We start from the raw sequence: 17,193 nt of genomic DNA, 5'->3' as shown, positions 1-17,193 counted from the left end.
GGTTACACAAATCCATACAACATAGAACTACACACTTACATTGTACCAATGTCACTTTCCTGGCTTTGACGTTGTATTATAATTATTTAAGAGATAGCACCATTGGAGAAACTGGGCGAAGGGTACACAGGACCTCTCTCTACTATCTTTGCAACTTCCTGTGAATCTATAATTATTTCAAACTAAAAAATTTGTTTAAATAAGAACATTCTAGTGGTTGTGGAGCACGGGTGTGAGGGAGACCAAACAGGATAAAGGTAGAAACAGTCTTGAGACTCTTGTCAGGTCAAAGATAATATTTGAACCGCTGCTGTGAAAGAGAAAACAGGACAGTTAGAAGGGATTATAAGGAGGTAGAATCAGCAAGACTTTGTTAATAACCAGATGTGTAGGACATGGAAAAGAAAGAAGGCTTTGGAATGATTTCCAAGTCTCTTGCTTGGGTGGCTGAATAGATGCTTGACATCTCAAATAGAAGAGGGAGGCCATAGCTGAGGAATCTGAGGTGGAGTAGAAATATATAGAAGCCACGTTTTCCTGCTCTGTTATGCCTTTGTAAATCTTTTTTTTTTTTCTTTTGAGATGGAGTTTTGCTCTTGTTGCCCAGGCTGGAGTGCAATGGCACGATCTCGGCTCACCGCAATCTCCGCCTCCCAAGTTCAAGTGATTCTCCTGCCTCAGCCTCCCGAGTAGCTGGGATTACAAGCATGCGCCACCACGCCCAGCTAATTTTGTATTTTTAGTAGAGACGGGGTTTCTCCATGTTGGTCAGGCTGGTCTTGAACTCCTGACCTCAGGTGATCTGCCCACCTCAGCCTCCCAAGGTACTGGGATTACAGCCGTAAGCCACTGCGCCCAGCCTGCCTTTGTAAATCTGAAAGATGTTGATTTTTTCAAGAATTTTGTGAAATATCTTAATGTCTTTTGGGGTATCTCATTGTGTATTATAAAGCCAGATATTTACATAATTCTTCTTTGTGCTTCTTTCCTTGCCTAGCCTCGTGCATCTACTGAAAAAATAAGATTCAGAGTAACTAAGAAATGTGTGACATTGGACCTTGATTTATTTCTCCAAGTTACTTTTTTTTTTTTTTTCAGACAAAGTCTCGCTCTGTCGCCCAGGCTGCAGTGTGGTGACTTGATCTTGGCTTACTGCAATCTCCGCCTCCCAGGTTCAAGCAATTCTCCTGCCTCTGCCTCCAGAGTAGCTGGGATTACAGGCACCCGCCACTATGCCTGGCTAATTTTGTTTTTTGGTTTTTTTGTTTTGTTTTGTTTTGTTTTTGTAGAGACGAGGTTTCACCATATTGGCCAGGCTGGTCTTGAACTCCTGACCTCAAGTGATCTGCCCACCTCGGCCTCCCAAAATGCTGGGATTACAGGCATGAGCCACCACGCCTGGCCTTTTTATTTTATTTTATTTTATTTTATTTTATTTTATTTTTAGAGACAGGATTTCACTCTGTCACCCAGGCTGGAGTGCAGTGGGAAGATCATAGCTCACTGCTGCCTCAAACTCCTAGGCTCAAGGGATACTCCTGCCTCAGCCTCCCAAGTAGCTGGAACTACAGGCACGTGCCACCACACCCAGCTAATTTTTAAACTTTCTGTGGAGGTGGGATCTCTCCATCTTGCCCAGGCTGGTCTTATACTCCTGGGCTCAAGCGATCCTCCTGCCTCAGCCTCCCAAATTGCTGGGATTAAACGTGTAAACTACCACCCCCGGTCCCTTGATTTCTTTATCTGCAAAATGAGCATTTTGTTTTGTGATAATGTATCATAATAGTTCCCACTCAGGATTTTTGTGAGGAGTAAATGAGATAATATATATAAAGTACTTGCATATCAAGCACTTCATAAACATGTACTATTCCTGCTGCTAAAAATAAAAATTATTGTGACAGAAAATTAGGAGTTGAAATGCGATGGAGCCTGTCAGTGTCCTGTGGCTAGCTGTAGAAATGCTAAGAGATTCTCTAGAGCCTCTTTTTCCTCAATTTCTGTTTTCCAGTTCCTTCAGTGATCCTTAAAGAGTGGTCTGCCTATAAAGGGAAGTCACCTCAAACCCCTGAGCTGGTGTCTGCACTGACATTTCGGGAATGGACTTGCCCAAACCTCAAGAAGCTCTGGCTAGGCAAAGCAGTTGAAGACAAGAACAGAAGGATGCGGGCCTTCCTGGCCTGTATGAAGTCAGACACTCCCAGTATGCTCAATCCAGCTAATGTCCCCACCCATCTGCTGCTCATGTGTTGTGTACTCCGGTAAGCTACTTGACAGGCAGGCGGCCAGTTCTTTCTCTTTTACTTTTTAAATATTTCCTTTAAGCATCTGCTTTTATGGTATTTCAAGGTGAGGAAATTTTTATTTTGTGTTTGGCTTATGCTCCAGAAACACCGAAAATGATTGTTCAGACAGCCTCCTCAGTTTATGATCCTTGGTCATATCAGTCCATGCATGACTCCTCTTTTATATTTGATTATAGTTTAGTTTTTGTCTTGTTCAGTCCTCGTCCCTGATCCAATTTCCTTCTTTTATTCACCCATAGTCATCTACTCTTGGGTATTTGATGTGTGTCCTTCCAAGCCATCTTCCATATATTTATTTAGACATACATATATTCATGCACAGTCTATGGTATTTTCTATGGGTAAAATTTTTTCCTTTTATGGCATGAATTATATTGTGCTGTACATCTCATTGTTTCTTTTTTTTTCCCTTTTTTATTGAGATGGAGTTTCACTCTTGTTACCCAGGCTGGAGTGCAATGGCACAATCTTCGCTCACTGCAATCTCCACCTCCTGGGTTCAAGTGATTCTCCTGCCTCAGCCTCCCAAGTAGCTGGAATTGCAGGCATGTGCCACCATGCCTGGCTAATTTTGTATTTTTAGTAGAGATGGGGTTTCACCATGTTGGCCAGGCTGATCTCGAACTCCTGACCTTAGGTGATCCGTCCACCTTGGCCTCCCAAAGTGCTGGGATTACAGGCATGAGACACCCCGCCCAGCCTGTTTCTTTTTTTCACTCAATATTATTTTTGAGGTCTGTCCATATTCATATATTAATAATTCCTCTTCACTGTTGGGTTGTGTTCTATCAAATACTAATATCACAGCATTTTATTTATTGATTGGTAGATAATTGTTTCCAGTTCTTTGGTTATTATTACAAATAGTGCTGCAAGGGATTTCTTCATAGATGTCTATGCCTCTTTGTATTCCTGAGTCAGTTTAAAGTATATACTGAGAAGTAGAATTTCTGGATCCTGTAAAATATGCATGTAGCTTTTTCACTAAATACTGCCAAATTGCTCTAGATTATAGCTGCACCAATTTATATTCCTGTGAACAATACGTGTTTCATTTCCTCATATTATTGCCAGTACTAATATCATAAAACTTCTTAATTTTTGCCAATCTAGTATTTTCAAGTAGTATCTTTAATTTTAATTTGCATTTGACTACAGAGGAGGTTGATCTTCTGTTTTTATACTTATTAGCCATTTGAGTTTTCTCATTCTCTGAAGTACTTCTTTATTTGTCTTGCAATTTTTTTATTAGGTTACTTGTCTTATTTTGCTGATTACAGAAGTTCTTTGTCAGATATGTTTGTGTGTACTCTCAGATACACATGTAGCAAATATTTTTTCTATATTTCAGTGTGCATGCATGTGTCTATGCTTGTGTATCAAGTATCTTTTCCAGTCAGTCACAATTTGTTTAAACTTTATATATAGTGTTCTTTGTTTACCAGAAGTATTTCGTTTTTACAAGCCTTTTAAAAATTTAACTTGGCTGAGCGTGGTGGCTCACACCTGTAATCCTAGCACTTTGGGAGGCCAAGGTGGGCAGATCACTTGAGGCCAGGAGTTCAAGACCAGCCTGGACAGCATGGTGAAACCCCATCTATGCAAAGAAAAAGAAAAAAAAATACAAAATTAGCCAGACATGGTGGCAGGTGCTTGTAATCCCAGCTATGTGGGAGGCTGAGGCAGGAGAATCGCTTGAACCCAGCAGACAGAGGTTGCAGTGATCAGACATTGTGCCGCTGCACTCCAGCCTGGGCAACAGAGTGAGACTCTGTCTCAAAAAAACAAACAAAATTAGGCCGGGTGCGGTGGCTCACACCTGTAACCCCAGCACTTTGGGAGGCAGAGGCGGGTGGATCACTTGAGGCCAGGAGTTAAAGACCAGCCTGGCCAACATGGCAAAACCCCGTCTCTACTAAAAATACAAAAATTAGCTGGGTGTGGTGCTGCACGCCTGTGGTCCCAGCTACTTGGGAGGAGGAAGGATCACTTGAACCCTGGAGGCAGAGGTTGCAGTGAGCCGAGATTGTGCCACGGCACTCTAGTCTGGGTGACAGAGCGAGACTCTGTCTCAAAACAAAAACAAAAACAAAACTTTATTTTTATAGATTTAAGGGGTACAGGTGTCCTTTTGTCACATGGATATATTGTATAGTGGTGAAGCCTGGGCTTTTCACGTAGCCGTCACTCAAATAGTATACATTGTACCCATTAAGTAATTTTCAGTCCCTCACCCCCTTCCCACCCTTCTGAGTCCCCAATGTGTATTATTCCACTGTCTGTGTCCATGTGCACACATTATTTACCTCCCACTTACAAGTGAGAGCATGTGGTACTTGACTTTCTGAGTTATTTCACTTAAGACAATGGCCTCTAGTTCCATCCATGTTGCTGCAAAAGACATGATTTCATTCTTTTTGATGGTTGAATAGTACTCCAGTGTGTGTGTGTGTGTGTATCACTTTCTTTAATCATTCATTCATGGATGAACATTTAGGTTGATCCCATACCTTTGCTATTGCAAATAGTACTGCAATAAACATACAGGTGCAAGCATTTTTGTTGTGGTTGTTGGATGCATATTTTGCAAATACTTTCTTTCATTCTGCAGGTTGTTTGTTTACTCTGTTATTTCTTTTGCTGTGCAGGAGCTTTTTCCTTTATGCCCATTTGTCTATTTTTGGTTTTGTTGCATTTGCTTTTGAGGTTTTTATTTATTTATTTATTTATTTATTTTTTTTTTTGAGATGGAGTATAGCTGTGTTGCCCAGGCTGGAGTACAGTGGCGTGATCTTGGCTCACTGCAACCTCAGCCTCCCAGGCTCAAGCAGTTCTCCTGCCTCAGCCTTCCGAGTAACTGGGATTACAGGTGCACGCTACCACACCCGGCTAATTTTTTATTTTAGTAGAGATGGAGTTTTACCATGTTGACCAGGCTGGTCTTGAACTCTTGACCTCAGGTGAGCCACCGCGCCCAGCCCTAATTTTGTATTTTTAGTAGAGATGGGGTTTCTCCATGTTGGTCAGGCTGGTCTCAAACTCCTGACCTCAGGTGATCCGCCTGTCTCAGCCTCCCAAAGTTCCGGGATTACAGGCATGAGCCACTGCACCCAGCTTTTTTTTTTTTTTTTTTTTTTTTTTTTTTTTTTTTTTTTTGAGTGGAGTCTCACTCTGTTGCCTAGGCTGGAGTGCAGTGGCACAGTCTTGGCTCACTACAACCTCTGCCTCTCGGGTTCAAGCGATTCTCCTGCCTCAGCCTCTCCAGTAGCTGGAATTACAGGTGTGTACTACCCCGCCCTGCTAAGTTTTGTATTTTTAGTAGAGACAGGGTTTCATTGTGTTGGCCAGGCCAGTCTCGAACTCCTGACCTCAGGTGATCTACCCACCTCAGCCTCCCAAAGTACTGGGATTACAGGCATAAGCCACCACACCCAGCCCATCTTGAATTGATTTTCATATGTGGTGAGAAATAGGGGCCCAGTTTCATTCTTCTGCATGTAGCTAACCAGCTATCTCAGTACCATTAAAAAGGTGTTCTTTCCCCAGTATGTGTTTTGTCAACTTCATTGAAGATCAATTGGCTGTAGGTATGTGGCTTTATTTCTGAGTTCTCTATTCTGTTCCATTGATCTGTGTGTCTATTTTTATACCAGTACCATGCTGTCTTAGTTACTGCAGCCTTGTAGTGTAGTTTGAAGTCAGGTAATGTGATGCCTCCGGCTTTGTTCTTTTTGTTTAGTATTGTTTTGGCTACTTAAGCTCTTTTTTGACTCCATATGAATTTTAGGATTGTTTTCTCTAATTCTGTGAAAAATTATGTTGGTATTTTGATAGGAATTACATTTAATCTGTAGATTACTTTGGACAGTATGGTTATTTTCACAATATTGAGTCTTCTGATCTATGGGTATGAATTGTTTATCCATTTCTTTATGTCATATATAATTTCTTTCATCTGTGTTTTGTAGTTTTCCTCATAGAGATCCTTTACCTCCTTGGTTAAATATATTCCTAGGTGGAGTTTTTTTGTAGCTATTGTAAATGGGATTGACTTCTTGATTTGGTTCTCAGCTTGATCGTTACTGGTATATAGAAATGCTACTGTTTTTTGTACATTGATTTTGTATCCTGACACTTTACTGGGTTCATTTATCAAATCTAGGAGTCTTTTGGAGGATTCTTTAGGGTTTTCTAGATATAAGATGATATCATCAGCAAACAGGAATAATTTCACTTTCTCTTTTCCAATTTGGATGTCTTATATTTTTTTCTCTTTCCTGATTGCTTTGGCTGGGACTTCCAGTACTATGTTGAATAGGAGTGGTAAAAGTGGGCAAGTTACTTTTCTTGGAGACAGGATCTTGCTCTGTCACCAAGGCTGGAGTTGAGTGGCACAGTCACGGCTCATTGCAGACTCAACATCCTGAGCTCAAGTGATCCTCCTGCCTTAGTCTTCTAAGTAGCTGGGACTATAGCACATGCCATCATGCCCAGCTTGCTTGCTTGCTTATTTATTTATTTATTTATTTATTTATTTAGAGACGGAGTCTCGCTCTATAGCCCAGTCTGGAGTGCAGTGGCTCAATCTCAGCTCGCTGCAACCTCCGCCTCCTGGGTTCAAGTGATTCTCCTGCCTCAGCCTCCCGAGTAGCTGGGATTACAGGGGCCCACCACCACGCCTGGCTAATTTTTGTATTTTTAGTAGAGATGGGGTTTCTCCATGTTGGCCAGGCTGGTGTCGAACTCCTGACCTCAAGTGATCTGCCTGCCTCAGCCTCCCAAAGTGCTGTGACTACAGGCATGAGCCACTGCACCTGGCCATGCCCAGATAATTTTTTAAAGTTTTGTTTTTTTTTTTTTTAGAGACAGGCTCCCACTATGTTGCCCAGACTAGTCTTAAACTCCTGGGCTCAAGCAATCCTCCCATTTTGGCCTCCCAAAGTGCTAGGATTACAGACATGAGCCACCATGCCCAGCCAGAAAGTGGGCAAATTTTTGCCAACCATTATAATTTCATATATATAGAAAAATTAGAATAATAGTACAGTGAACACTCATAACTGCCACCTAGATTCTATAATTAATATTTATCATTTTGCTTTACTTCATATAACTGTCCATTTATTCGTCTCTAGGCATTGATTTTTCCATCTTTTTTACTGCATTTCCAAGTAAATTGCAGACATCAGTATACTTCTCCCTTCACTGAGAAGTATTTATTTTGGTTCTGTCCAGCCCATGATTTTGTACCTTTATGATGTGTGTTTTGGTGTCTTATTTAATAAATTCTCCCCTACCCCTAAGTCATAAAGATTATTTTTCTGGCCAGGTGCGGTGGCTCATGCCTGTAATCCCAGCACTTAGGGAGGCCAAATCACGAGGTCAGGAGATTGAGACCATCCTGGCTAACACGGTGAAACCTCGTCTCTACTAAAAATACAAAAAAAAAAAATTAGCCAGGCGTGATGGCAGACGCCTGTAGTCCCAGCTACTCGGGAGGCTGAGGCAGGAGAATGGCGTGAATCTGGGAGGCAGCCGAGATCGCACCACTGCACTCCAGCCTGGGCGACAGAGCGAGACTCCGTCTCAGAAAGGAAAAAAAAAAAGAGATTTTTCTATGTTTTCTTATACTTTTATAATGTTTTCTTCCATATCAGGCCCTTAATACAGTAGATACTTATTTTGTACATGCTGTGAGAAAGGATCTAACTTTGTTTACTCTGCATAATATGCCAGTTTCCCAGCTTGATGTATTGAATGATCCTTTCTTTCCCCAACCTTTCTTATGTACCATGTTTGGTTTTTTATTTTTAGACAGTCTCGCTCTGTTGCCCAGGCTGGAGTGCAGTGGCGTCATCTCGGCTCACTGCAAACTCCACCTCCCAGGTTCAAGCGATTCTCCTGCCTCAGCCTCCCAAGTAGCTGGAATTACAGCCACGCACCATCACACCCAGCTAATTTTGTATTTTTGTAGAGACAGGGTTTCACCATGTTGGCCAGGCTGGTCTTGAACTCCTGACCTCAAGTGATCCACCCACCTCTGCCTCCCAAAGTGCTGGGATTACAGGCGTGAGCTACCATGCCTGGCCATTATGTACCATGTTTTTATATCTGTATAAGTTCATTCATGGATTCTATTTTGTTTCATTGCCCATTAGAGTCCTCATCAATATCACATTGTTTCAGTTATTAAGGGTTTGCAATTTGCCTTAATATCAGGCAGAACAAATCTCCACTCTTTGCTTTTCTTTTTTGAGAATTATACTAGCTATCCTTGCACCTTAGGAGCCCTTACTCTTCCATATATAATTTTTAATCAGTCTAGTTTCCACCAAAATGTTGTTGGGATTTTTTTTTTGTCATTGAATTGAATTTATAGATTAATTTGGGGAGCTTTGACATCTTTATAATGTTAAGTCCTCCTATCCAAAGATAATAGTTTACCTCTCCCATTTATCCAGGTTTCTTCCTTTGTCTTAGTAGAGTTAATTTTTTTCCATTAAGATCTCCTACATTTTAAATTAATTCCTAGGTACTTGATAGATATCGCTGTGATTATATGTGATATTCTAGTTCCTGTTACACTTTCTCATTGTTAAAAAAAAGTAAGTTTTTGTGCAAAGGGGAGGTCAAGCCCTACAAGTCACCAGAGAACTGCAGAGCACTTAGCTTTCAAAATGGGCAGACCTTAGTTTGAATGCTGGTTCTGGCATTTTTCAGCTTGGATATGTCACTTTAGCCTTTCCAAGCATCTCTTTCCTCACCATAAATGGATATAATTTTACTTCTCAGAGCAGTTTGAACATTGAGATAATGCATTCAGGGACCCTACCACATACTAGATCCCCAATATATGCTAATTTCCTAACCACCTTAACATTAAGATTAGTGACTTACAAAGTTTTCCCAATGAGAATAATGAGGCCGAGCACCGTGGCTCACACTTGTAATCCTAGCACTTTGGGAGGCTGAGGCGGGTGGATCATTTTAGGTCAAGGAGTTCAACACCAGCCTGGCCAGCATGGTGAAACCCTATCTCTACTAAAAATACAAAAATTAGCCGGGCAGTAGTGGCACACGCCTGTAATCCCAGCTACTCAGGGGGCTGAGGCAGGAGAATCACTTGAACCCAGGAGACAGAGGCTGCAGTGAGCCATGATTGCGCCATTGCACTCCAGCCTGGGCGACAAAATGAGACTCTGTCTCAAAAAAAAATTGTTTATTAAAGAATAATGATAAAGATTTACTCTTCCTACTTCCTAATATGTTCCTGGGCCACAGCCCTACATTGTCCCATATTAACTCTGGAATTGTACATTTCATTTATCTTCTTTCTAAAATATATAGTAGGCCGGCGCGGTGGCTCATGCCCGGAATCCCAGCACTTTGTGAGGCTGAGGCAAGTGGATCACCTGAGGTCAGGAGTTCGAGACCAGCCTGGCTAACATGGCGAAAACCCGTTGCTACTAAAAATACAAAAATTAGCCGGGCATGGTGGTACGCACCTCTATCTAGTCCCAGCTATTCGGGAGGCTGAGGCATGAGAATCGCTTGAACCTGGGAGGCAGAGGTTGCAGTGAGCCAAGATTGCACCACTGTACTCCAGACTGGGCGACAGAGCAAAACTCTGTCTCGAGAAAAAAAAAAAAAAAAAAAAAAAACCAAAACAAACAAAATACATATAGTAGCTCATTTTCCCATTTATTTAGTTCTCTACATTATATGGAATAGATCCAGGAACATAAAAACAATTAAAAATAGCTTATGAACAGCTATAATAACCATTATTATTACTATTATTATTATTATTATTATTATTATTATTTTGAGACGGAGTTTTGCTCTTGTTGCCCAGGCTGGAGCGCGATGGTGCGATTTTGGCTCACCACAACATCCACCTCCTGGGTTCAAGTGATTCTCTGCCTCAGCCTCCCAAGTAGCTGGGATTACAGGCATGTGCCGCCACACCCAGCTACTTTTGTATTTTCAATAGAGACGGGATTTTACCATGTTGGTCACCATGTTGGTCAGGCTGGTCTCGAACTCCTGACCTCAGGTGATCCACCCGCCTTGGCCTCCCAAAGTGCTGGGATTATAGGCGTGAGCCACCATGCCCGGCCTATAATAGCCATTATAAAGACTGTGTTCTAGCTGGGCTTGGTGGCTCATGCCTGTAATCCCAGCACTTTGTGAGGCCTAGGCAGGTGGATCGCTCGAGCTCAGGAGTTTGAGACCAGCCTGGGCAACATGGCAAAACCCCATTTCTACAGAAAAAATTTTTAAAAGCTTAGCTGGGCGTGGTGGCATGCACCTGTAGTCTCTGCTACTCAGGAGGCTGAATTGGGAGGATCGCTTGAACCCGGGTTTCGGAGGTTGCAGTGAGCCGAGATAGTGTCACTGCACTCCAGCCTGGCAACAGAGTGAGACACTGTCAAAAAAAAAAAAAGAAAAAAAAGACTGTTCTAATAGGTTCTGTATATATGCCCACTGGAGAGAGTCCCTTAGCCTCCTATTTAACCTACTTATTCTTTCTTTTTTTTGAGCCTGCCACCTTGCCCAGCTAGTTTTTGTATTTTTAGTAGAGATGGGGTTTCACCATGTTGGCCAGGCTGGTCTCGAATTCCTGACCTCAGGTGATCTGCCCGCCTTGGCCTCCCAAAGTCCTGGGATTACAGGCGTGAGCCACCGCACCCGGCCTAACCTACTTATTCTTAATTTAGACGCATTTCTTACAGTTTGATTATCTGATTTTCCAGTGTACAACAGGTCAAAAGCAGCACAGGAAGTGAGACAGGGAGTATGATCTACTCTTAGCTCCAGCCCCAGTGACAGCAGTAGGTAGCCTGCTGCCTAAATGTAGAGAAAAAGATACAAATATTACTTTTTTAAAAGACCCCAAAAGAAGAGGCAATATCTGGAGTCATTAGTATAGGGTGAAATTATCCTGTAAAATTAATAACCCAATAGTTAGAAAGAATGAATGAGACCTAGTATTTGACAGCACAACAGGAGGACTATAGTCAATAATAAGTTAATTGTACATTTTGAAAGAAATAAAAGAGTATAAATGCGTTGTTTGTAACACAAATGATAAATGCTTGAGGGGATGGACACCCCATTCTCCATGATACAATTATTACACATTGCATTCCTATACCAAAATATCTCATATCCCATAAATATAAACACCTACTATGTACCCAAAAAATTAAAAATAAATTTAAAAATTGGGAAACTAAAGAAAATTAATAACCCAATGTTTATAAAACCCTAAAGAAGAGGTAGTGTGAGTACATATATGTACCTGGCAGTGTGCTAAGTCAGCCCTTTGTGTACAGTGCTTCCAATCTTCATAATAGTGCTGAAAAAGTAAGTGTTGTTTATCTCAGACTCAGTGATTTGCAAAGGTTACATAGCTAGTAAGGAGTAGTGAGAAGGTCACCAAGTCTCTAACTCCCAATTCCTGTGTTTTTTCTTTTCTTTCTTTTTTTTACATTTTTTTTATTGTACTTTAAGTTCTGGGGTACATGTGCAGAATGTGCAGGTTTGTTACACAGGTATACATGTGCCGTGGTGGTTTGCTGTACCCATCAACCTGTCACCTATATTAGGTATTTCTCCTAATGCTATCCCTCCCCCAGCCCCCTACTCTCCAACAGGCCCCAGTGTGTGATGTTCCCCTCCCTGGGTCCATGTGTTCTCGTTGTTGAACTCCCACTTACGAGTGAGAACATGCAGTGTTTGGTTTTCTGTTCTTGTGTTAGTTTGCTGAGAATGATGGTTTCCAGCTTCATTCATGTCCGTACAAAGGACATGAACTCCTCCTTTTTTATGGCTGCATAGTATTCCATGGTGTATATGTGCCACATTGTCTTTATCCAGTCTATCATTAATGGGCATTTGGGTTGGTTCCAAGTCTTTGCTATTGTGAACAGTGCTGCAGTAAACATACATGTGCCTGTCTCTTTATAGTAGAATGATTTATAATCCTTTAGGTATATATCCAGTAATGGGATTACTGGGTCAAGTGGTATTTCTAGTTGTAGATCCTTGAGGAATCGCCACACTGTCTTCCACAATGGTTGAACTAATTTACACTCCCACCAACAGCATAAAAGCATTCCTATTTCTGCACATGCTCTCCAGCATCTGTTTTTTTGTTTTGTTTTGTTTTGTTTTGTTTTGTTTTTTGAGACAAGTCTTGCTCTGTCGCCCAGGCTGGAGTGCAGTGGCCGGATCTCAGTTCACTGCAAGCTCTGCCTCCCAGGTTTACGCCATTCTCCTGCCTCAGGCTCCCGAGTAGCTGGGACTACAGGCGCCCACCACCTTGCCCGGCTAGTTTTTTGTATTTTTTAGTAGAGACAGGGTTTTACCATGTTAGCCAGGATGGTCTCGATCTCCTGACCTCATGATCCGCCCGTCTTGGCCTCCCAAAGTGCTGGGATTACAGGCTTGAGCCACCGCGCCCGGCCTCCAGCATCTGTTATTTTCTGACTTTTTAATGATCACCATTCTAACTGGCGTGAGATGGTATCTCATTGTGGTTTTGATTTGATTTCTTTAATGACCACTAATGAGGAGCTTTTTTTCATATTTGTTGGCTGGATAAATGTCTTCTTTTTTTTTTATTTATTATTATTATACTTTAAGTTCTAGGGTACATGTGCATAATGTGCAGGTTTGTTACATATGTATACGTGTGCCATGTTGGTGTGCTGCACCCATCAACTTGTCAGCACCCATCAACTCGTCATTTACATCAGGTATAACTCCCAATGCAATCCCTCCCCCCTCCCCATGATAGGCCCCGGTGTGTGATGTTCCCCTTCCCGAGTCCAAGTGATTACTGGGTATATACCCAAAGGATTATAAATCATGCTGCTATAAAGACACATGCACACGTATGTTTATTGCGGCACTATTCACAATAGCAAAGACTTGGAATCAGCCCAAACGTCCATCAGTGACAGACTGGATTTTTTTTTTTTTTTTTTTTTTTTTGAGACGGAGTCTCGCTCTGTCGCCCAGGCTGGAGCGCAGTGGCCGGATCTCAGCTCACTGCAAGCTCCGCCTCCCGGGTTTACGCCATTCTCCTGCCTCAGCCTCCCGAGTAGCTGGGACTACAGGCGCCCGCCACCTCGCCCGGCTAGTTTTTTGTATTTTTTTTTTTTTTAGTAGAGACGGGGTTTCACCATGTTAGCCAGGATGGTCTCGATCTCCTGACCTCGTGATCCGCCCGTCTCGGCCTCCCAAAGTGCTGGGATTACAGGCTTGAGCCACCGCGCCCGGCCGACAGACTGGATTAAGAAAATGTGGCACATATACACCATGGAATACTATGCAGCCATAAAAAAGGATGAGTTTGTGTCCTTTGTAGGGACATGGATGCAGCTGGAAACCATCATTCTTGGATAAATGTCTTCTTTTAAGAAGTGTCTGTTCATATCCTTCACCCATTTTTTGATGGGGTTGTTTTTTTCTTATAAATTTGTTTAAGTTCTTTGTAGATTCTGGGTATTAGCCCTTTGTCAGATGAGTAGATTGCAAAATTTTTCTCTCATTCTGTAGGTTGCCTGTTCATTCTGATGATAGTTTCTTTTGCTGTGCAGAAGCTCTTTAGTTTAATTAGATCCCATTTGTCAATTTTGGCCTTTGTTGCCATTGCTTTCAGTGTTTTAGTCATGATGTCTTTGCCCATGTCTGTGTCCTGAATGGTATTGCCTAGGTTTTCTTCTTGGGTTTTTATGGTTTTAGGTCTTATGTTTAAGTCTCTAATATATCTTGAGTTAATTTTTGCATAAAGTGTAAGGAAGGGATCCAGTTTCAGCTTTCTGCATATGGCTAGCCAGTTTTCCCAACACTATTTATTAAATAGGGAATCCTATCCCCATTGCTGGTTTTTGTCAGGTTTGCCAAAGATCAGATGGTTGTAGATGTGTGGTGTTATTTCTGAGGCCTCTGTTCTGTTCCATTGGTCTATATCTCTGTTTTGGTACCAGTACCATGCTGTTCTGGTTATTACTGTAGCCTTGTAGTATAGTTTGAAGTCAGGTAGCGTTTGCCTCCAGCTTTGTTCTTTTTGCTTAGAATTGTCTTGGCTATGTGGGCTCCTTTTTGGTTCCATATGAACTTTAAAGTAGTTTTTTCCAATTCTGTGAAGAAAGTCAATGGTAGCTTGATGGGGATGGCATTGAATCTATAAATTACCTTGGGCAGTATGGCCATTTTCACAATATTGATTCTTCCTATCCATGAACATGGTATGTTCTTCCATTTGTTTGTGTCCTCTTTTATTTCACTGAGCAGTGGTTTCTAGTTCTCCTTGAAGAGGTCCTTCACATCCCTTGTAAGTTGGATTCCTAGGTATTTTATTCTCTTTGAAGCTATTGTGAATGCAAGTTCACTCATGATTTGGCTGTCTGTTTGTCTGTTACTGGTGTATAGGAATGTTTGTGATTTTTGCACATTGATTTTGTATCCTGAGACTTTGCTGAAGTTGCTTATCAGCTTAAGGAGATTTTGGGCTGAGATGATGGGGTTTTCTAAATATACAATCATGTCATCTGCAAACAGGGACAATTTGACTTCCTCTTTTCCTAATTGAATACGCTTTTTTTCTTTCTCTTGCATGATTGCCCTGGCCAGAACTTCCAGCACTATGTTGAGTAGGAGTGGTGAGAGAGGGCATCCCTGTCTTGTGCCAGTTTTCAAAGGGAATGTTTCCAGTTTTTGCCCATTCAGTATGATATTGGCTGTTGGTTTGTCATAAATAGCTCTTATTATTTTGAGATACGTCCCATCAATACCTAGTTTATTGAGAGTTTTTAGCATGAAGGGCTGTTGAATTTTGTTGAAGGCCTTTTCTGCATCTATTGAGATAATCATGTGGTTTTTGTCATTGGTTCTGCTTATGTGATGGATTTTGTTTGTTGATTTGTGTATGTTGAACCAGCCTTGCATCCCAGGAGTGAAGCTGACTTGATCGTGGTGGATAAGCTTTTTGATGTGCTGCTGGATTTGGTTTGCTAGTATTTTATGAGGATTTTTGCATCGATGATCATCAGGGATATTGGCCTGAAATTTTCTTTTTTTGTTGTGTCTCTGCCAGGTTTTGGCATCAGGATGATGCTGGCCTCATAAAATGAGTTAGGGAGGATTCCCTCTTTTTCTGTTGTTTGGAATAATTTCAGAAGGAATGGTACCAGCTCCTCTTCGTACATCTGGTAGAATTCGGCTGGCTGTGAATCCCGTCTGGTCCTGGACTTTTTTTGGTTAGTAGGCTATTAATTACTGCCTCACTTTCAGAACTTGTTATTGGTCTGTTCAGGGATTCAACTTCTTCCTGGTTTAATCTTGGGAGGGGTTTTTTCTTCCCCCCCCTCCCCCAAGACAGAGTCTCGCTCGGTTGCCCAGGCTGGAGTGCAGTGGCACGATCTCAGCTCACTGCAACTTCTGCCTCCCAGGTTCAAGCGATTCTCCTGCCTCAGCATCCCAAGTAGCTGGGATTACAGGTGCCCGCCACCACACCTGGGGTAATTTCTGTATTTTTAGTAAAGACGTGGTTTCGCCATGTTGACCAGGCTGGTCTTGAACTCCTGACCTCAGGTGATCTGCCCGCCTTGGCCTCTCAAAGTTTTGGGATTACAGGCGTGAGCCACCGCACCCGGCCTCCTGTGTTTTTAAGAAGACAAAATGGTAGGAAAAAAATGCAGTTTTAACGATTAGCATAAAGTCTGGTTGGAAATTTAAATTTTAAATGAAAGTTAACTTATCCTTAATACTGCAGTGTCAAGCAATATCAAGTAAACACCAGGTGGGAACATTGAACTATAGCCTAACTGAGTGCTAGGAGCCTATACTCCTCAATTTCTTACACGAACTATAATAGGTAAAAGATTCCTAGATGGCCTAGTGAAATTGAGTCTTCTAGGAAAGGTTGATACAGTTTGAGAAGGGCAGAACCTTTGCACATACAATAGTCATCACTTATGAGGGAGGGACACTGAAGAACTCTGTCAGGCTTCTGGAGGTGAGGTGCAGCCCTGCTGAATGGGAGAGGCATGCATCAAGGCTTTATCATTTCTAGCAACAATTCATTCAAATATCAACAGTTTTCCAGAGATGGAACGTGAAATTGGACAAAGTTTCTCGTCTTGGTTTATGGGTAAAGTTGAGGAGTCTCTCTTGAGAAGCAAATATTTTAAGAAGCAGTGGATTCACTCTCAGCTATAACAAGATATTTGGATTAACCATATGCCATCCTGATACATCAAGAATAAAGATATATAAGAACTAGTATTCATTCACTTGACAGAATAATTCTAAAGTCCATCAGGAAAGGCAAATGAACAAGAGTAGCTTAGAAAATGTAACAAAAAATAATAATAAGCTATATCTTGGTCCTGCAGCAGGACTGTTATTGGAAAAAAAAAAAGAGATGTTTTGGCCGTATTACATACCGAAGTATATTATAAACTCTTACCAAAATAATGTAATATTGTCACAAAAATTGACAGCTCGTTGTTTTAGGGCAGATAATACTGAATAAGACCCTTGACACATTAGAACTTAAAATATGCTAAAGGAAGCATCACAAATCAATTAGGAAGAGATGCATTTTTTAAATAATTATTTAGAGAATTGGATTTGTATTTGGGGAGGAAACATCCATTTAGAGCCATGCCTCACATACATTCCAGATGGATTAATTATAAAGATAAATGTGAAAAAAGATAAAAGGCAGAATAAAAGCTAAGCAATTATTTACTGACCTTGAGATAGGAAAGGGATTTTTTTTTGGTTGTTTTATTTCTTTTAGGAAAGGATTTTTTTAAATGAGAATATACAAGCCTTAAGCCCAGAGTATTGTCAGAGACAGTTAACAATC

At 41.4% G+C, this 17,193-nt stretch overlaps 1 protein-coding gene across 3 annotated transcripts in view; it reads left to right on the top strand.

The window, feature by feature from the left end:
- Positions 1 to 17,193, top strand: part of FAM120C (family with sequence similarity 120 member C) — a 119,873-nt gene that overhangs the window by 65,721 nt on the left and 36,959 nt on the right. For all 3 annotated transcript variants that reach the window (XM_015127508.3, XM_015127507.3, XM_028842436.2), the window contains exon 10: positions 2,012 to 2,261. In XM_015127508.3, the coding sequence (XP_014982994.2) occupies positions 2,012 to 2,261 (250 nt within the window). The remainder of the gene's footprint in view (positions 1 to 2,011; positions 2,262 to 17,193) is intronic.

The sequence above is a fragment of the Macaca mulatta genome, chromosome X, assembly GCF_049350105.2.
Source record: "Macaca mulatta isolate MMU2019108-1 chromosome X, T2T-MMU8v2.0, whole genome shotgun sequence".
NCBI classification, from domain to species: Eukaryota; Metazoa; Chordata; class Mammalia; order Primates; family Cercopithecidae; genus Macaca; species Macaca mulatta.
This window is presented reverse-complemented; position numbering and strand designations above follow the sequence as displayed.